At 37.4% G+C, this 21,837-nt stretch overlaps 1 protein-coding gene across 2 annotated transcripts; it reads right to left on the bottom strand.

Annotated features, from left to right (window-relative positions):
- Positions 1–4,363: 4,363 nt before the first annotated feature.
- Pmi (Transmembrane protein Pmi) lies at positions 4,364–20,901 on the bottom strand. Of its 2 annotated transcripts, none has more exons than XM_071594775.1 (5): positions 20,822–20,901; positions 20,489–20,585; positions 15,176–15,390; positions 12,855–13,082; positions 4,364–5,008 (listed from the first exon to the last, which is right to left on the bottom strand). In XM_071594775.1, the coding sequence occupies exons 2-5, from the start codon at positions 20,509–20,511 to the stop codon at positions 4,623–4,625; spliced, it is 852 nt and encodes a 283-aa protein (XP_071450876.1). In that variant the 5' UTR covers positions 20,512–20,585; positions 20,822–20,901; the 3' UTR covers positions 4,364–4,622. The 2 variants fall into 2 exon arrangements, with proteins under 2 accessions (XP_071450876.1, XP_071450884.1); XM_071594783.1 differs by having other exon boundaries at positions 20,828–20,887.
- Between the last annotated feature and the right edge of the window lie 936 nt (positions 20,902–21,837).

Genomic DNA, 21,837 nt, shown 5'->3' with positions numbered 1-21,837 from the left:
TAACATGACATTATTATTAAAGGCCATCCTGAGAAGTTTGGTTAATTTACAGTACAGTATATGCACACTGTGAACATAATATGCACCTAGCACTACAAAGTCTAGTATCTCAATGCAAATTTTAATTTAATGAGATACAATGTCCTACAAAACCTAACGGCAACCTTCACCTCAAAAGACTTCATTATAGCTCACCTGCAACTCCCCCAACCCAATATCACATCCGAGGTCATGGTGCCGTTTATTTTACGTGCACAGAAAATCTAGCTATTTCAATTTTAGGTGGGAATATCCAAGAAATCATGCAGATTACATTCATAAGTTGGTTGCCAAATGTTCTGCACAACTAGACAATCGTACAATCAGTGAAGAACCAATTCTCGAACTTGAGATGGTCCACCTATCATCTCTCAATGAAACATGATCTTAATCAATCTAGCCTTTCATACGAGGGCTGTCCAGAAAGCAACCTCAGTGAGCAAAGTAGAGGGGGGATGTTGCTGTATTGACACACACACGCATTAGGGCAGTACACCTCAACTCGCAATGTTAGGAAGTCTATGCCGCTTACTGTTTGTTTACAGTGGTGACTCAATGAACAATGCAATTGGAAATCCCACCAAATCTAGTATCAGTTTAGTGGTGAGGTTTTTAATGGCAATAAAATTAATTAATGGTTTCTGGCGTAACTTTATGGAACCGATTCATTATAAATAAATGAAAGGACTAACTTTGTAGTTCCACACGAAAACGATTTATTCACACGACCCAGGTTTCGAAGTAAAACTTCATCATCAGGTGAGCTCTCTACATTTGCAGCCCTTCTTATATATACAGCCAGGGCGGGGGTGGGGTGGAGATAATCAGGAAGGTTTGGGAGGGGTAAAGTCAGGATTGGTTTGCGTGCCGGAGGGGAGGGCAGTTTGGCGTCCCCTCCGCGATGTTGGTGGAATGTGGAGCGGGAGGGAGAAGTCTACATTGTAGAGCTCTCGTGAGTCAGCGGATTAGAGAGGGTTAGATGAAGGGGAGGGGGGGGTGTCATCGGCCACCGTGAGGATTGGGACTTTAAGGAGGGGAGAGTGGGAGGCATACAGAAATTCGTTAACAATATTTTCATTTAAACAAACACTATTTAAAATTTCTAAATGTTCTAAGGCGTCTAATCTATAGCCTTTGCTTTCAACATGTAAAATTTCGAAATCAAAATCACTTTTATGGTTATTATCAATCAAATGCTTTGCGAATTGAGAGTTCATCTTTTTATTTCTTGCACATGCTTGATGCTCCTTCACTCGTTCTTGGAATTTCCTCCCTGTCTGTCCGATGTATATTGCCCCGCAATCGCACTTTAGCTTATATACTCCACTCTTTTCCTTATATGGGATTCTGTCCTTTGTGTGGGAGAGCAGGCCCCTGAGGCTTGATTTGTTATAATGGGCTATCTTAATTCTACATTTTGGAAGTTTCTGACATACTTTTTGTGAAAAATCGTCTAAATAAAGGATTCTGCGCCACTTGGCTGCGGGGTCCTGTGGCGGTTCAGTGAATACATCCACCCCACCCCCGCCCTGGCTGTATATATAAGAAGGGCTGCAAATGTAGAGAGCTCACCTGATGATGAAGTTTTACTTCGAAACCTGGGTCGTGTGAATAAATCGTTTTCGTGTGGAACTACAAAGTTAGTCCTTTCATTTATTTATAATGGCAATAAACTTAAAAGCTGCTGACATTCACCTGGAAACTTGTGCTGTGTGCCGACTAAGTTATGAGTGACTAGTGTAGTGCATCAGTGGTGCTGTCAGTCAAAGAGTGAATGGACAAATGTCCAAGAACTGGCCATCCGTCACAAGGCTAGGCTGACCACTGAAGATCCTCGTCATGAACATAAGCGTGGCCATTTTAAAACTGAATGCACCACTGCCTAACTGTGCCTTAACTCATCATTCCGTCTCCGTACGTTTGAAAAAGTCGCCTATGAATTTTATTTGGATTGTGGTCTTTTGCCAGTAGAAACCTAATCATAGATAGCACTACACAACTCGTGGGATTTTCTATTGCAGCACACAGTTTGCAGTGAGCTAGGTAGAATAACCGAAGTCTGCCAAAGCAGGATGTATACTGAGAGTAGGAATGTTTAGACACCAATGTCGTGGCTCTAACCCCATCCACCGCCACATTAGGTGAAAACATGAGTCATTTTCTTGACAGCTCTCGTACAAGAAGGGTTTAAACTTAGCAAAAAATTTGGCAATTCATGCTTCCCTTTTTCATACTGGTAGCCGAGTGAAATGGTGCATTAGTTATGTTGAAACAAAACATGCTAATTTCATTCCACACGCCGAAAAACATAGTAATCTTGATTGTTGAATTCCTGGTGGAATAAAATTTGGCAACTCATATTGAGGAAGTCCTTCCATGCATTTCTGTATGCTGCTTCAGTAAGGTCGGCAAAATGAATATTCCACGGAGTAAACATTTGAAATGTACTAAATGTAAAGTTTGTCTATGGTTTAAAACACAGCGACTGGTTTCTCATATCACGTAGATTCTCCAATTATCTCTCACTGTCTGCACTCACAGCCATGAGCTGTGCGGCACTTGAGCGATTGCATCCAGTCACTCGTACTTGTTTGGCATTTCTACTCGGGCGACATGATACAGGAAGTATGTCCTTAAACTTGTGACATTTTTCAATTGCTCCATTCGTGGAAATAACAATTTGGACATTGAAATTATGATGCTCAGCATTTAGGAATTCCTGTCCTCAGTTCCATATGATTCAAAGACACAATATACCTTAACAGATCATTGTTATTTTACTCATCTTTCTTTGAGCCACTCAGCATTCATTTCAATTTTATAAAACACATCTTAAACATAATTTCAACATCTTTATATCTACCAAGGGAAAGTCCTCCAGGTCCAAACCTCTTCAAATTAGCCCATTTCTCTTTTTCAACACAATGCACATGATCTGCCAAATTACAAATTCCATGCCTCTGTCAATTATGCGTAGTTCATATTAAAACTGGGAAAGAGGTAACAATGTTATAAGAAATTTCATGAGCACACTGCACCATTTAATGTACCTACAAAAAATATAGCATTTTACATGCCATTTTACACGGCATAGCTCAAGTCCCAGCAATTATAATGTTGTTAGCAAGTGAATAATGTATCAAGGTAAATTTCGTTAAAATGTCAATTATTCTGATGAACTTTCCCACAGTATTTGCATTTCCTCTGATCAATTTGGAATTTCCATTCTCTGGATTTTCTACATTTTGAAGTTGTTGTCACCAGATATGACCATTGCCATCCATTTATCATGGGCACACCATGATTATTCCAAGATTTAACGATGTCTAATAATGTTTTGCTTCCCGACCCTCCAGTATATTCAAATTTATGCCCCGATTTCTCATGGCATTTCTGCCCTGCAGGAGTTGGGGGAAACAATTTGCCAGCAATGTTTTCTTTAGCACCCAGGATTAAAATGAGAGATGTAACTCTGACCAATAATAAAATAATGATCTCTCATATCATTAGCCAAAATCTATGAATATCACAAGGTTACAGTACTTGAAGTCCAGTTGGTAAAAATGAATTTGACACTTCAGTTACTGTTTGGTTATGGCATGTTATATTATGTGCTTACAGCAAAATTAGTTATCAAATTTATCGTGGAGAAGTTTGTTGATTGCAGGCAGCCTCGGACTCAAGAGATGCTTCAGATTGCATCAATCCAGACTTGAGACAATTACAAGCAACAAGACGCGCGGGACAGTCGACCCACAGTTCATTCACATTGACAACACCCCAGGATCCGACACCATCTAGGCAGTAAGAAAATATGCCGTGGCACTTGGCATGATTTCCAAGAACATATTACCATGGGAGGATTCCCATTGGAGTGTTCCCTTAATGCAATTCTAACTTTTTAAATCGCTAGTGTTCTATAATCAAGAGTGAATACCACTATCGAGATGAACATTTTTGAAAAGATCATTATACTTAAGTGGATACTGAATGTTGATTAATGAAATAAGTACGTATACCACAATTAACGTGAATAGAGGGCCGATCATTATTAGGCATCTCCCTCAAAATATTTACCCCAACTAAGTAGGCACAAATTTGAACCTTGGATATTTTCAGAATTTGCTTCATGCCATACATGAAACGTCTCATTTACTTCGTACCATAGACTAACTTCATCTTCCTTTAAGGTAAATAAAGAAATCAAAAAAATAAAATCAATTTGTTCATACTTAATGCTTCATTTGCAAAGAGAAATCTACGAAATACAACTTTAACAATGAAAAGCAAAAATGAAAATTAAAAGACCTTTGGATCATCAAAATTACAGAAAAAAAACTTTAATCAACCAAAACGAAAATGATATCATAGAATACTAAGTGAACTATTAAAACACAACTCCTGCAATTATACGAGTGTTGGCAGACAGCCACAGGACTAAGATGGTCTGGTTAATATACAAGTTCAGGCTGACAATGGGGGTGGAAGCACCACTATCAAAGCCTAGGAACTGCAGTGTCGCATCTCACTATTTTCTCCGAGGGGGGTGTATGTGCACAGGTTTTGAGGTTTTCCTTTGCGTATCACTTGCGGGTGTAATATAACCGATATGCACAGAGTAGGACAGCACAGAGGGTGGCTGTTGAATGGAGAACTTTCCTGCGAGAGTCGTCCCTCCGAACGAGGACGACTGGAGATGTGCTGACGGGATATCGATGCATTGAGGAAGTCGAGCTGGAGGAGGATGAAGATGAAGGCGGTCCATCGGGCCTTCCCACCCATCCCGGAGGCGTGGAAGATGTGGACAGCAGGTGCAGGGGAAGGATGTTGGCCAGCTGCTTGGGATCAGTCTCCACTTGATACTTGCAGCATGGATCGGGGCACCAGGAAAACATGTACAGGCTTGTGCAAAGGGCTGAGCAAATGCATGATGGAATGTACAGCACGGGGCGGCATGGCCAAAGAGTGCCTGCACGTTGAAAAAAACAGAAAACAAAAGGGAAGATCCATCATGATTTGATGTCGGAGGAAATTAAAAACTAAACTATAAAAGAGAAGGGCACAGTCATAGCTCTCTCGGGTGACAAACACTGGGAAACTGTAAAACATTTTTCCGGCAGCTTCCAATTTAATCATTTTTTTCAACTGCACACAAATGATCTTTCGGTTGATCAAAAAAACTACATTCAATTCCTGTGCCGTGCTGATTTACATCAAATATCTACCCTCTTTTTTTCATTTATTTTGTAACTGTTAAAACATAAAATGAAATCATGAAGAAAATGTTTCCTTTGCCTTTTAATTCGTAAAAAAATTATATTTGTCCATATGCATTTGAATTTTGAAGACAAAATGTTGAGGAGAGGGTGACATTTCAAGTATGGGTCACAGGAAGTAATAATTATCAAGTAATTGGAATATAGTTCATCAAATGTTTTGAAACATGAAAGTTCTACGGCTGTACTCGATGTTTTCAGGCTAACTTTGAGGAAATTCATTCTCACCGAAGTAAAAATAACAATGCACTTTCCATGCAATTTTATTCGGTGCAATTAGTTTCGACGCGCTGGCATCAAGCACAGAGTTAACCGACATACAGCTCAGTTACATGTAAATGATGGAGGGGTAAGGGGTAGCTGGAATTGTTTGAAGTTGGTGGGGGGGAGTGGTTGAGGGAGGCAGGGGCGGAGATTGGGGAGGGTAAGGGCCGAGGAGAATGGAGGTGGTGTCAGGGAGGTTCACGGTTGGGGGGTCACCAGGCATTTTCTCAAATAAGACAAAGGTGGGGAATATCTTTCAAAAACAATGTCATCGAGGATATGCCATTTTTGCACTTGTCTTCTTAACTCCAGCTCCTCCAATCTGTCCATTTGACTCCCTTTTCCGACAAGGTGTAGGGCGTCAGGGGTGAAGTCATTTGTATGTCCCTCCTCCAGCAGATGACTCACAAAGTGGGAGCTGGATGGTTTCCCTTGAAGGAAACTTCCCCTGTGTTCCTCCACTCTTGTTCAGAAGGATCTCCCTGTCTTCGTGGCATCACAATCACTCATTTCAATAGGTACATTACACTTTTTTCCTATTAAAAAAGCATCTTAGATTGTATCTGTTATGGTAGGCAACCCTAAATAGGTCTTTAGGATAGACCTTTCCTATTCTAACGGATACATCTCCGTAGAACCTCAATTTGCACCACTTTTTTTGTGGGTGCATCCTTCAATTCAGGGAGATAGTTAAGGAGTGAAACTGTTTTATTCCTTATCTTTTTTACCAGCATTGAGTCCATACAACTGCTGTTGTGTCCCTTTTTTGTTGCAATCCACCGAATGGTATTAAATTTGTGGTTGTACTTGTCCTTGGAGTGTGGTATATTGAGAAGTCAGTTCAACATAAAATGAAATGTGGACATTTTTTGGGAAAAATGATGGTGGGAGTTACACAGTATGATGTGATCTGTGGCGGTATCTTTGTGGATTATTGAAAATTGAAAACCTTTTTCATCCATTGATATTGTGACATCCAAAAAGTTGAGTTTCCCGTCCTTCTTCTCACATGTGAATTGAATACTGTTGGATTGTGCATTTAAGGTTTTCAGAAAACTGTGTAGCTTTCTTTCCGTACCTGTCCACACAACTCATATGTCGTCTACATATAGGAACCAGCAATGACTATTATGTGGGTCTACCGTGGTGTAGCTGAATAATTTAACTTCAAAGTCATTCATGTACAAATCTGCCAGGTCCACTGAATTTTTCACTCCAAATTTGGGTTCAAACAAAGTAAACTCCCTGAATCGTGTGTTCAAAAGTGCCACTTATTTCCTTGATGGCACAGGGACACTAGAAACAACTGTTCCGACTGGAATGCTATCTTTGCGTGCTTTTGCTAACGCAAAGAATTTCAGAGCCCTCGCATCCATCACTATCCCTTGGTGTGATTCGTCAGCCTTGATGATAGGCATGGATTCATGGAGAAAAGAGGTTGACACAGGTCCTGTCACAGCAACCCCTTCAACCTCTTTTCTGGGTCCGCTACATACACGATATTTTTATTCTCTGGACACATGGCTCTGATTCTCTCAACAATTTCTTATCCGCCTTAAATTCATCTTTCACTGTTAAATTCACCTCTTCCATTTCAGACTCCACCATCACCTTTCTTGACACAGACATCACACTTCAAAACAACAAATTCACTACTTCAGTACACATCAAAGCCACTAACCATCAGCAATACCTACACCACACAAGCTGTCATCCTCAACACACGAAACACTCGATTCCTAACTCTCTCTCTATCCGCGGACACCGAATTTGCAACACCACAGCCACTCTCAACAAATACCTTGCCAATCTACACCTTGCACTCCTCAAACGCGGTTACCCAGAAAAGTTACTACGAAATAAAATCCACCGTTCCACCCGACCAAACACCACACAATAACAAGCCCACATCTGACGCAGGACTCAACCTTTGCACCACCTATTACCCCGGATCACACAGACTGAAAACCCTCCTTAAAGAACTGTTTCTAATTTTACATGACAATGACGCGACCTCATCCTTACTACCCCAATGCCCATCTATCGCATACAGACGACCCGCCAATCTCAAACCCCCCGTGACAAATTTCCCAATATTTCCCCAACTTGCAACCGCCCCCGATGTAAAACCTGTCCTCTTATTATGCCTACTCCCCTCTCCCTACATCCCCTCACCTCGTTCCCATGCTAATTGCCTCTCAAAAAATATTATTTATCTTTTATCATGCAAGCATTGCACTTCCTTTTACATAGGTGAATGCATTACCCCCTTATCCATCCGAATGAATAATCACCGGTACTCCTGCAATTCTGCCTCACTCTCTTCTCTTCCTATCCCTTCACACGCCAATTCCCACAACCTTTCATTCGACCAGTGTTTTGCTCTAAGCATCCTAGAATCCCTACCTGATTCAGCCACCAACATAGAGGTGAGAACTCGTGAATCCACCTACATACTATCCTTCCGTTCCTTTAAAATTCCCACCCTAAACCGCCATATTTAATTTCCCTCCCAGCATTCCCTCCACACCTCCCCTCCACGCCCATAGCTCTTTCCCCTCTCCTCTGCAATAGCATATTTTCAGTCTCTCTTGAAGAAGGCCTCTGAGAGGGCCGAAAGCTCGAACAATTTACCGTGTGAGTGTTCTTTTAAATGTGTCTATTCTTTTATATTTGTGTTATATTGTGTCAGCCCATTATATATATATATACATATATATATATATACATACTACCTTGATCAAAAATTTCCCGGAATTTATTCAGAAAATTAAAAATACAAGTTTATTCATCTAAATCTATATTGTCCCCTTCAAAGTAATCCCCATCGACTGCAACAAACTTATGCCAGCGCTTGATCCAATCCTCGAAACATTTTTTATATTCGGTTTTCGGTATGTCCATCAGTGCTTCCTGCGATTTTTCCATTACTTCCTCTCGGCTGCTAAAACGCGTTCCCCGTAATGGTTTTTTAACTCGATTGAACAGAAAGAAGTCACAGGGAGCCAAATTAGGTGAATTCGGTGGCTGTTGGATGGTATTTGTTGCATTTTTCGTCAAAAAATTACGAATAATGATAGCACTGTGCGACGGTGCGTTATCATGGTGCAAAATCCACGAGTTTTCTGCCCACATTTCTGGTCTCTTTCGGCGAATTGCTTCACGCAAACGTCTCATAACGCCCAAATAATACTCTTTGTTTACTGTCTGGCCTTCTGGCAAAAATTCATGATGCACTACACCGTTGTAATCCATGAAAACCGTCAGCATTGCCTTCTTTTTTGACTGAAAACGACGTGGTTTTTTTGGTCTCGGCTCATTTGGTGAACGCCATTCACTTGCCTGATGTCTGGATTGCGTGTCGTACTCATAAACCCACGTCTCGTCTCCAGTAATGATCCTTTTGATGAATGTGGGATCGGATTCAGCCTCGCAAATCATGTCTTTTGCGACGTCAACACGGTCTCTTTTTTGCATGAAATTGAGGTCTTTTGGCACCAACTTTGCTGCTACACGACGGAAACCCAAATCATTAACCACAATGTCTTGGGCGGATCCATAGGCAATGTTCAAGTCCTCCGCTATTTCTCTGATGGTTAATTTGCGGTCATTGACCAAAATTTCTTTTACTTTATCAATTTTTTCACCGACTTTCGATGTCGATGGTCTGCCACTGCGTTCATCATCTTCGATTGACTCACGACCACTTCTGAACCGCTCGTGCCACTGGTAAACGACAGTTTTTTTTAGAGAATCGTTGCCGAAACACTTTTCCAACATTTCCAACGTCCGTGCGCCACTAAATCCGTTTTTTACGCAAAATTTAATACAAGTTCGTTGTTGCAAATTTAAATCCATTTCTGCAATTGTAAAAAATCGCCAACACACACAGAGATAGATGTACTCTTGGCTACGTAACTTTTGCAAATGTCAAGTTATGACACTAAGATTTAAAGGGAATATCAACAACAGATGTACCAATTTAACAAAAAAAACAGAACTCAAATCGGAACGATGGGAGCGCCACACGCATATATACGCATACACACACATATATACGCATACACACACATATATACGCATACACACACATATACGCATACACATATATACATATATATACATATATATACATATACATATATATATACATATACATATATATATATATACATATACATATATATATATACATATACATATATATATATACATATACATATATATATATACATATACATATATATATATATACATATACATATATATATATACATATACATATATATATATATACATATACATATATATATATATACATATACATATACATACATATACATATACATACATATACATATACATACATATACATATACATATATATACATATACATATACATATATATATACATATACATATATATATATACATATACATATATATATATACATATACATATATATATATACATATATATATATACATATACATATATATATACATATATATATACATATACATATACATATACATATATATATACATATACATATATATATACATATATATATACATATATATATACATATACATATATATATACATATACATATACATATATATATACATATATATATACATATATATATATATATATACATATATATATACATATATATATACATATATATATACATATATATATACATATATATATATATATATATATACATATATATATATATATATATATATACATATATATATATATATATACATATATATATATATATATATATATACATATATATATATATATATATATATATATATATATATATCTGAGGATGATGCTGATGCATCAAAAGTAGTTGCACTGAATAAAATTGATTGGAAAGATACATTGGTATTTTCACTTCAGTGTTTACAGCTAATTAGAATGTTATAGAAATTCTGAAACTAACACCAATTCTACTGATTTATATGAGCCTAAATGAATTGCTATGGAATTAGCCAACCAAATTTTGCCTGAATTTGGAGATGAATCTTAAATCAGAATATGTTTACTATTCCGCTTCATTTGATAATGATCAGGCATTTCTTCTCAATTGGCTAACGATTATGAATTAAGTGGCAAAATCAATCCCAGCTGCAGTCCGATCACCTTTGTGCAGATTTTCTCTTTTGAGGAGTTGGTGAAAACCAGAATGGAACAGCTTCCAGGTATCCCTGAACTATTTGAGGTAGCAGAAGAAGTTCTTTGGCAACTCCTTTGAGCTTACTCTTTAAAACATCAGTTTCAGCTCCTCACAAATCAGGTGTTGGTGCTCAAGGGGAGATTCTTTTTGGGGATTTCAATATTTAAGATTCTTTGCCAGCTTAACCGGTGATTTCCCTTGCTCTATAATCCTTGTTCCTTTGCCTCTTGCATTATCTAACACAACTTTCCTTTTTCAATTTTTGAATCCACACTAAGTATTCTTGAAGCAGCCATTTGGTATTCACCTTTTTTACATTAACAGACATTTTTTTATTTTAAAAATTTCAGCTAATCTTTTACCAAAAATTTACATGTCTGCTACTAACAGTATGCATATTGAATTTTATTTAGAAACTTGGAAATTTATCACCACAGTCTTAGAAATAAAATCAAATTACAGTGAATTGTCCATTCTGTACTTACTACTTGGTGATTTGTCCATTTAGGAAATGAAAATTCTTCAATAGGATCCAGGAAAATGTGATGAAATGTGAAAAAGAGTGATAAGATTCCACAGACAAATGATACTACCCATTCAATGCGGATGACATTCTCAACAGCTATCTACTTCAAGAAACTGCAGGATCCTCCCATTTCCCTGCACTGAGACTAGTCGAGGAGAAGGGAAAAAAGCAGCAACAGAGACTTAGGGTGTTCCATTGTAAAGGAATAAGGAGGGCCATACATCACATCTGCCCACACTGCAAAGGTGAACCAGGCCTTTCCCTATGCCCTTGTTTTCAAGAATATTGCATTAATTTGTACTTCTTTTCTTCTTCAGTTTGAAATATTTTTATAATTAACCATTTAAAATAAACAATTTGAGAAAATATTTTTTTATGGGGATGGAAGAATTAGGGGATTAGACTCTTGGACATAGGGTGAGTGTAGAGGGAGGCAGTAAGCGCACTGGGACAGGGAAGAGGGGGAATATGCTGAGAAATTTGGTGGGAAGGGTTAAGAACAATAACCATCAACTAGTCGGGGAGGTGGATTAGAGGTATTTTGTCGGCGTGGGTAGACATGGAAGTAGTAAGGTGCGAAGGAAGGATGGGTTTCAAGGCAAACTCATTTTTGAGGAAAAAGAAACAAAGGGCAACTGTTCTGGGGATATAATAAGGGAGAAGAGCAACGTAACTAGGCAGTTAGGGACTCGGAAACATATTTTGACAAGGTTCCATTAGAAAGGGGTGGAGGGTTTCATGGAAAGGCTAGGCCAAAAGGAAAAATCATTCTTATGATGCAATGTTCATCCACGGGATGTTCTCACCCAAAAGTAAGTGCATGACAATTACTCCTCCAAAGTTGCAGCACAATACCCTATTAATCCAATTAACAGCAGGAGCAACCCTCCAAAGTGTATAAAAAGACCTCAAGTATGATTCTTTAACCTCTTAACGGCACGCAAAATGTATTGAAAATGCTAGTTCTAAAAAACCACTTGATTTCTCAGTCGTATTACTACACTCAGTCGTATTTCTACACTCAAGTGTAGAAAATAAATGCAACATTTTTTCTTCCACTGTCCAATCTCTATTCCCTGCTAAAATATAATAAAAGCTTTTTTCAAAGTTTTCAACATTCCAGGTTTTAAATAAACTACTAATTAGCTTTGACAAGTGCTCCCATTAGAGCAAATTAGTAGTTTCTCTAACATGCAATGCAAAATAACAAGCAGGGGACTTTCTGTATAAAATGTGTCAAATATTGATTCCCTAGAACATCAGCCACATTCCATACGTGTTTCCAGAATTATAAGTGAATAATTCCCTCAGGTTTTCCCAGTTTTCCAGGTTGGAGTACACCCTGATGTACATAATGCTGAGTGGGTCACATGGCGTCACAAGGACAAAAAGAAAATAAAGTATCATTTGCACCACTGCTTCACCCTGACCTCAAGGCTTCCATGCTGACTTCAGAACATGCCAATCCACCCAAGTCCACATATCAACATTAAACGACAAGAGCCTCTTCAAAAAGATATTGTGCAAATACATCTGATTAATATTACCGGCTATTAGGGATGCAGCACCAGCAATGACACCCCCTTTGTGAAGGCAGTTGCCGACAGCTATCCATCGGGCTGTTTCATCTCCAAGGCGAGACGGTTCGACGACAATGGCTGGAGCTCCAGCTTCAAGAGCCCACTCCAGTTCTCTTTCAAAGAACTCATGAGCCTGCTCACCATCATAAACTTCACGAACTACAACAACTGACGTTGGGTTAGGCAAAGCATAACCTGAAATATGTAATATGCATATTTTTGTTACGAATCTTCTGGGGTGCAATGGATTCAGCATTCACACCCCTGTGGAGAATGAGATGGAGACGAGATGGGATTTCTATGGTGAATATAGTTTAAACATGCCCAAAAAATTAAACATTCATATGACCAATGGGTCATAAAATTTGTGCAAGAGAGAACAATAAACAGAGACCAGAATAAGAACATGAAACCCTTTATCCATATTATAATTCAAGCCCCATGGTAATAAATGTATTATTTTGTATTTTAAAGATAAAAATACCACTGTGTTTCATAGAAATTCATATCAGTTTAAACAAAAATAGTTATTAAATCCCTTACTCTTTTTAAAAAGCATTTTTTGGCGGCATCACCATCACACACTTAAAAAGGCTGAAGCATTTCCTTTAAATGGATTTAGGTCGTAAACAGTGTTCACCTTCACTTAATCAAAATGCTAAGTACATAATTTTGAGCAGCATAGGTTAAGATTTTTAAGGTTATCATGCCTACAAATAATCTATCACATCAACATTTAGAAAATATTTGAAATGTGCTCAAAGGACTTAAAAAAAGTATTCAATTGAAGGTGAATTTTTATTCTTGAAAATATTTTTCCCTTTACAAGGAAAAGCAACCCCCACTACTTTTATTCCTCTCACACATACTTTATGCGAAATAAGGCAGGAATACTCTATTAGATCATTATATTTTTTACTTCTTTGACATTTTAATGCTTATTGTCTAACCATTTAATTTTTTTCACCATCAACATAATTAAACAACTGAATGCATTACTTCAGTCTTCCATTTCTGTGACCTGTTCACCATGTGCACGTGCACAAAATACTTCATTGGAAGTGATATCATGCGTTGGGGACTTTGAGCTTTTCCATTTTGTGATCCATGTTTTGATCTATTCTGAGCCACACATTACCATGTGTTTCAGTGAGAGTGCTTTGGCCCTTTAATAACAGTGTAATAAAAAAGAGAGTGAAGGAATTATTTCAACCAACAGGCATTCTAGATCAGGAGAACCAACCAGTGAAGAGAAAAGATTTAGGAGGACCATGAAGAACTTTTTAACTGCAAGAACAAATTTTGTACTATTGATTTTGATACAATCAATCAACTTTTAATATTTTTTTATTAAATAAATGAAATTACCATTCCATAGTAATAAAATGTAAGTTTATGATCATTTTCTGTAGAAGCTCATTCTTAAAGAACATTGATCTTCAAAGAACTGCGGGTGATGCTTCGACAGTATCTTCAATGGAGTCATCCAATAATGTGCATTAAAATGAAACAATTTCAAAGTTTAAAAATAATTGACACTAACCAGGATCCGTCGATATCTGACCAAAGGCTTTAGCCAGTTAATCCCTAGAAGATCCTTGTACACACTGGAATTTTAGGGGCTACGAAGTAACAAGGTGTTGTGACGAAATAGTCTTATTCCTTCAGAGCCCCTAAAATGCTTAAGTGTAAGAGGAAACCTTGGTAGCCTAACTCACTTAAACACTTTGGCCAGACATCCAGGAATCGGGCTTTGAATACTAGTCAAGGCGAATGATTTTTACAGCTAGCGATTGTTGCAATTAACCTTCAACTAGGAGGTAAGCAGGATTCCCAATTGTGAGTTTAATGTTTGCTTGGGTTCTGGATGTTTGGCAATCACTAATCTAGAAAGCATCTGGCAAAAAAATCCAAAATAATTGAACTTTGTGATGAATGTGTTTACTGAAATAAGCAATTAGTTTGAATTGCCTCATTCTGCTGAAGGTAGGGTATTTAAAGATAGAGCCTACATTTTAGTCAACAGTGCAATCTAAAATAACATCAACGGTAATAGTTTATAGAGTTTAAAAATATATTAGCTTACTGAAGAATAATATGCTGTTTATTGGAACAAAATTTGTGGTTCTGAAACTACAGTGAAAGAAATTAAAGTTAAAAAGTGTAAAATTATAACCTCCGGTGCTCAGCAAAGAACTGATTCCTCAATCAAAGTTAAATCAAGAACAAATGCCCCAATCTAAGATACACGTAGACCCTGAGTCAAGGTTCAGCACATTTAGATGTACCTGTTCTCTCCTTGCCTTTGCCTTTCTTCCTCTGCGTCTTTCTCTTTGAAACCCTGTCTGTTGATAAAGCAGGAGGAGACTGCCGGCTCTGTGTTTTAATTCCATCAAGTTCCTCCTCATTTTCTCCAGATTCTGGAACATACAATCTCACTGATTCATTTAATGCTGATGCAATTTCTTCATTGTCAGCATCCCCTGCCACCTCCACTTCCTTGCTGCAAAAACAAATTTAAAGTACAGTAAGCCTATGACTCAATCAATAAACTTAGTTTACCTTTGAAGGACACAAAAAATAATGATAAATCAGTCTAAGGTTCAAAATGTGAGTTATCACCTAAATACTGCCCTGGGAAGGTAGTACTATCACATTAGATAATTAAGGCGATAAAAGAAAGGTCCATAAAAATCAGATTTAGCTTTCATGTACTTCGAAGAAATAATTCTCACACACCTTAACCTAAAGCATATTTGTGTATAAAAAGTTATGCATTTGCGACTCATAATTTAGCTTTAATATAATAATAATAATGCATTTATTTGCCAGGAGATTTGTTGCATATTCACACATACACAAATATAGGGCACCTTAGGTATCAACTTCACAATAAGAAAAAATACAATATATTTACATACATATGTAAACATACCAACATACTACTATATTTGCATATTATTTGGTCGAGGCGTATTGATGCATAGCGTCAATTCCTAGTATTCATTCACAGAATAGAGCATATTATTTTTCAATGTGTTGAACAGCTTTTTCTTGAAAACAGGTACTTTTGTTTCATATTTAATTTCGTAGGGAAGTTTATTGAATAACCTTAAGCCCATTGCTTTGGGTCCACGAGCAGTATAGTGTGTTCTGACAAATGGTTGGTGCAGGTCATTGCAGGTCCTTGTATAGTGACTATGGTAATTGTGGTTGGACTTGTACTGGGAAATATTACCCTTTGCATGCAAGATGACATTAAATATATATATGCAAGGTACTGGTAATAAACGGAGTCTTTTGAAGAGAGGTTTACATGGTGCATCGCAAGGAGCATTGCTCATTATACGTATAATCCTCTTTTGGATTTTGAAGATTATGCCCACATGGGGAGAGGAACCCCAGAAGAGAACACTAAATGTAACATAAGAATAAAATTCACCGTAGTAAATTGATAGCCAGCAACCTCTAAATTTACAGAATATCTAATATTTCTAATGAGGAAGCATAGGGAGCTTACCTTTCTACGTAATTTGAAAATGTGTACCTCCCAAGACATGTTTCTATGCAGGATTACTCCCAGGAATTGGGTGCTGGAATTTTGGGGAATGCTCACACCTTCTACATCTACTGAGATTGCAGTGGAAACTTTGTTTTTATTAGTAAAATAAATCAGGCTGGACTTGTTGAAATTGGGTTTTAGGAAGTTGAGAAGATGCCATTCATTTAAAATCTGAGTTATTTCAGCTGCTCTTTCTGTCTGTCTACTGAGGAGGCTGACACAATGATATTTGTATCGTCAGCATACAGTAATGGGTCTACTTCCTTAATTAACTTAAGCTTATCTGGGAGCTCATCGATAAAAATTAAAAATAAAATAGGACCAAGTACAGAACCCTAGGGAACACCCAGTGTTACTTCTCTACCAGGAGAAACAAATTTGGAGCCATTTCTTGAGAGCTTTACAGGCTGATGCTGTTCACTTAGATATGATTCAATCCATTTGTAGGAGGTGCCTCTTAAGCTTTAACATTTCAGCTTATACAAGAGTAACTGATGATTGACAAAATCAAAATCTTTAGTGAAATCAACAAATATTCCTTAAGTTTCAGTTCTATTATCCAATCCTAGAAGTATTTGATTCACCATGTGATATGTGGCTGTTGTAGTGGACCTCGTTTTTCTAAATCTATGTTGAGATGTGGATAATAGGTTTCAAGACATGATACTAGACATCATCATTTTATCATTGGCTAGACAATGATAAAAAGCTATTTCAAATATTTTCACTTACTGGTTCAACGCGGATCAATAAGAATTCATCACCATTTTGCAACCTTTGCCTATGTATATTGGCACTATTTTGACTGATTTAAGAGGGCTTGGGAAAATTCCAGTTTTTAGGGATCCATTAATGAAGAACAACAGCTTATCTTTAATTCTATTGAATGACCTTTTCATGACTATCCCAGGGTTGCCATCTAATCCAGGACTAAATTTGCAAGGGCATTTATTCATAATGTTTGTCAGTTCCGTCGCTGAACAGGGGAATAGATATAATGATTTGCATGTGGAAGGAATATGAAAATAACTAACTGAATGGACAAACTGTGAGATTTTGATGGAATAGGTAGAAATCATTCAGAATGGAGGCCATTTTCGAGTAATCTGGAATAGAAAATCCAGCAGAGTCACGCAGTTGAAGATCTTGTTGTAAATTATGTATACCCTTGGATTCGTTAATATTTTTCCAGATCTCTCACGATTTATTGTCTTCATTGATAAGTCTATGGTTTTTGAAAGATTTTTTTAGCACACTGTAAGGTTTGGCAATTACTTTTCTTGAGTACTGAATATTCCTGATGGTCAGCTGGATTTGATTTGTTTTTGCGATACACAGATGCATCTTTCATTTTCTTTGAAAGCCAACAAAGTCCTCATTGTATTTAACAGGTGAGCTTTTGTTTTCCGTATGCTTCAAGACAAAGGGAAAGCAGGTTTTTAAGTAATGTGGAGGGGTGGACTAGAAATATTCAAAGCTTTTGTTAAAGGACTTCAAGGAAAACAAATTGGACCACCCATGGGAGTTTAATAAGTCACAAAAGGTGATCATATTCTGATCAGTAAGAAACCTTTTGTGGTATTTTTTTACTTTCGTTGGATGTGGACACAGTAATTGTAGAAGCAAGTGGGTGGTGATCTGATAGGTAGGCATTAATGGTATTTGCTTGCACAAGTTCCAAGGTCTATATTTGTCAATACAATATCTAAAACAGTTTGAGAACTGACACTCACTCTAGTAGGTTCACTATTGGTAGCATAGATGTTGAATGAAGCTAGTAAATCCATGAATTCCTATTTAACTTTAGAAACGTCCATAAAATTACAATTGAAGTCACCTGTAATAATTATGCAAGGTTCATGGATTGACCAATGGATTATTTCCAAGAGATATGTAAGTTTGGAGAGGAAAACACCAAAGTCACTCTTACGTGAACGATAAATAAGACAATAAATACAAAACAGTAGTATCAATTTTGAAGCAGGCAACACGGGACTTAAATGATTGTTCTTCATTCAGAAATTTGCATGAAAACAAATTGGAAAATGGGAAAACCTTCAGAAAATAGAATCAAAACACCACCATAATGCAGATAGTATTTCATTGTCAGTAGTGATAGTATTTAGGGGAGGCGACCGACAGCTGAGGTAATTTGCACCATTAGGGATGGATAGGAAAGGATGATGAAGGGTGGAGAGAAAACCTGGCATCGGCATCAGCCTACTCTTAAAAAAAACTCCAAGGGGTTCGCAACGTAATATCCTATCCGACGGACAACATGCTCACTCAAAGTGATCTCCACAAAGCTCCTCTACTAGGGATCAAGATACCATTGAAAACTATTCAACACTACTAGGATTCGAACCCAGGCATTCTGGGTGGGCAGCCAGTACGGTAGCCACCGCAACATCTCGATCCCCATACTTCAATGCTGTGATGTCATAATTGAGGCTCTTGACCATGACGCAAAACCTTGTCACAGCTGTGAGAGCATGTGTGACACAGTTTTAGAACACAGATCACTGCATAAGATAAATTGGAGCCTAAGAGATGTTAGAAGTAAACAAAAAAATGAACCACTCAAGAGAAAGAGGAATAAATTAAAATATGAATCCAAACATAAAGAAAAATAACACAATTGTTAGAAAAAAATTCATCAGTGAATTCGCTGCTAAACGATGTGTCCCCAGTGGGGGGGCCATTTGAGTTATGGAGTCAGAGCAACTTCCATGAAATTCTGAGTCGGATGATTTCATAACATGAAATAACCCCAGCAATTGCTGTGAATGGAGGTTAGTAAAAAAATTCATTGAGATATAAATTCAGCATCAGAGCCACATAATTCCTGGGGTGAAAACCAGGGGGAAATGTGGCAGGTGCAGAGTTTTTGTTGCTGGATGGAAACTGGAATGGAAATTTAAATAAGCATTTGGTTGCAATAGGGGCACAGCAGTTCAGTAGATTGAGTATGGGGCCACAGACCGGAGGGGGGCAGGTTTGATTGGCGACGCCTTTGGGCACCCTCAGCTTCAATCAAGCCATATGGTTTTCCGGATACCAGATCTTCCAGGGAAACCACTGACGGCATACGAAAATAAACTGGCCCCACTACCTCGATGAGTGAATTTCACATGCTACTGAGCTAAGTATTATATGAGCTCACCTTCCGCACACATCAAACTAACCTTTCTTCGATTGATTTCCCTTTCTGAAGAGGAAATCTTTCTTCAGCATAATAAATGACGGATGCAAGAAATAAAGGATGACAATTGTAATTAACTGCCTAATGATACGCCAAGTAGCATATATTATGGCTAACTAATTCACTTAAATGATGGAGATAAGCCTAAATATTACATGAGACGTGTAGGAGGTAATAAAATCATCAGAAGGTCGATTCATGAATAAATACATGTTCACCTAAAAAGATCCATGGTTACTCCACCGACGAACGGTTGTCTAATTAATTGGGATTTGTGAAAGGTTAAATTACGAAACGGCGTAATAAGAAAGTCATACACGTTAAATAGGGGGCTGTAGCCATGAGAAATCGAGGATTAGTTTCAAATTGGAGAGTAACCTTCTTCGCATGAAATTCAATTTCACTCAAAGAAAGTTTGAGTAGAAGATACAGTTAACACCTCTAACGGCTAGGATCATGAATAATACAGAAATAACATGAAACCATTCCATAAGAGCAATGCGAAATTATCAGTCTTGGTCAAAGACATTCGCACGAACACTCTCCAAAATAGATACGAGTAGATATGCACAGCACGCATGCTACTTAATCCTTAAATGTGTGATTTAAAACATATAACAGTCACCATAGGAAATATTCGAATTCGTTTGAACTCAAGTACAAACTATTAAGAATAACGACTAACTATAGTTGACATATTAGGAAAAAATGGAAGGTTGAAGCAGCCCAGTTTTATCGACAGCTGCCAAACATCAAGCAGACAGCACACTTATTTAACAGTACATAAATACAAGTAACTTGAAAGATGGTCAATATGACGTGAATTGGTTTCTTCACCTGTCTTTTTGGCTGTCCTCCATGTTTGTCGATCGAGACCATAAGGTATCCTCTCAGAATGTTATTGCTTCATTGGTTTAAACGCGGTTCATGGATACTGCAGGAGAAAAGAAGGTTGATTGAATGTCGTAGATAAGAAAAGCTCGGTGCAATTAATGTGTTTAAGGATCACAACAAATATATAAATAAAAATGTAGAAAAGCCGAATGGGCTGGCCTGATACCTATTACCGGTAAATAATATAATACACAACAATTTCGCTACCATCCAAAGAACTCCTTGTATCCAAGACAAACATAACCTACTTTCTTAAAATATCAAGCTAATACTGACATATACCATAATGAACCGTAAACTCCAGGAAATATTGCGAGGTTCTGTTAAATGGTGCGCTTGCACAAGCTCATTTATTAACTGAAAAAAAAGATGAATGCAGGAACGGGAACGTTCAAATATAATTTACTTGTCCTTCGCTTCGTATCACAACTCCTTGAACTTAATCACAAATAAATACTAAAATAACATGGATTGAGCGAAAGCAATTCTTTGATATACGTAAGAGATGCGTGCTGGCATTTTATGCTTAACCACGCCCAGTGTCAATATCATAAACGCTAGTCAACTAGAAAATTGTCATTAACAAAGACCGCAAACACGAGCCTAAAAATTGTGTTGATCCTTTCCATTATCCTTAAAGGAAAATATCTCAATTGCCCAACAGACTATAACCCGATATGTGGTGGTGGCTATTGGTCTTATCCTCCGATGATTTAACCGTACTATCTTAAGAAAAATATATTTCTGGAATGTATAAATTGAAGACAAAATGCCAACATTTAACATATAAATTAGGATTTTAAAAGATATAAACACCCAAGAGTTGACAAAATCACAAAAGAATAAAATTTGTCTCGATGTCTTCCAGGCTATCATACAATCGAGTTATTCGATGAGCAACGGTAATAATAAAACACAACACTCGACACGGACATTTAACTTCTCATTGCCTTCAAAACATTTGCAGTAGGCGTATCTATTCAGAATGTCTATCTATACGACATTAAAACTAGTGGGTACTTGAAAACATCCTACCATCAATCCAGAGATGCCTGGACTGCTGCAGTTTAATCCTCTCATATGGCATATTTCTTCTATGGTGTATTCTTTTTCGCAGGGAATATCTAATCTTCAATTCATATCGCTATGATATTGAGTGGATGATATATATACTTTTATCTTCTTCCCCAAACTATTATTTTGATTTTCAATTTCACTATATTTCTTCAAAGATTTTACACACAAATGGCAAGTTGTCTGAATATTTCTTTGGTCACAAATGGCTTTATCAA

This window comes from Hetaerina americana, unplaced genomic scaffold (assembly GCF_022747635.1).
Source record: "Hetaerina americana unplaced genomic scaffold, ioHetAmer1.1.p SCAF_1, whole genome shotgun sequence".
NCBI classification, from domain to species: domain Eukaryota; kingdom Metazoa; phylum Arthropoda; class Insecta; order Odonata; family Calopterygidae; genus Hetaerina; species Hetaerina americana.
This window is presented reverse-complemented; position numbering and strand designations above follow the sequence as displayed.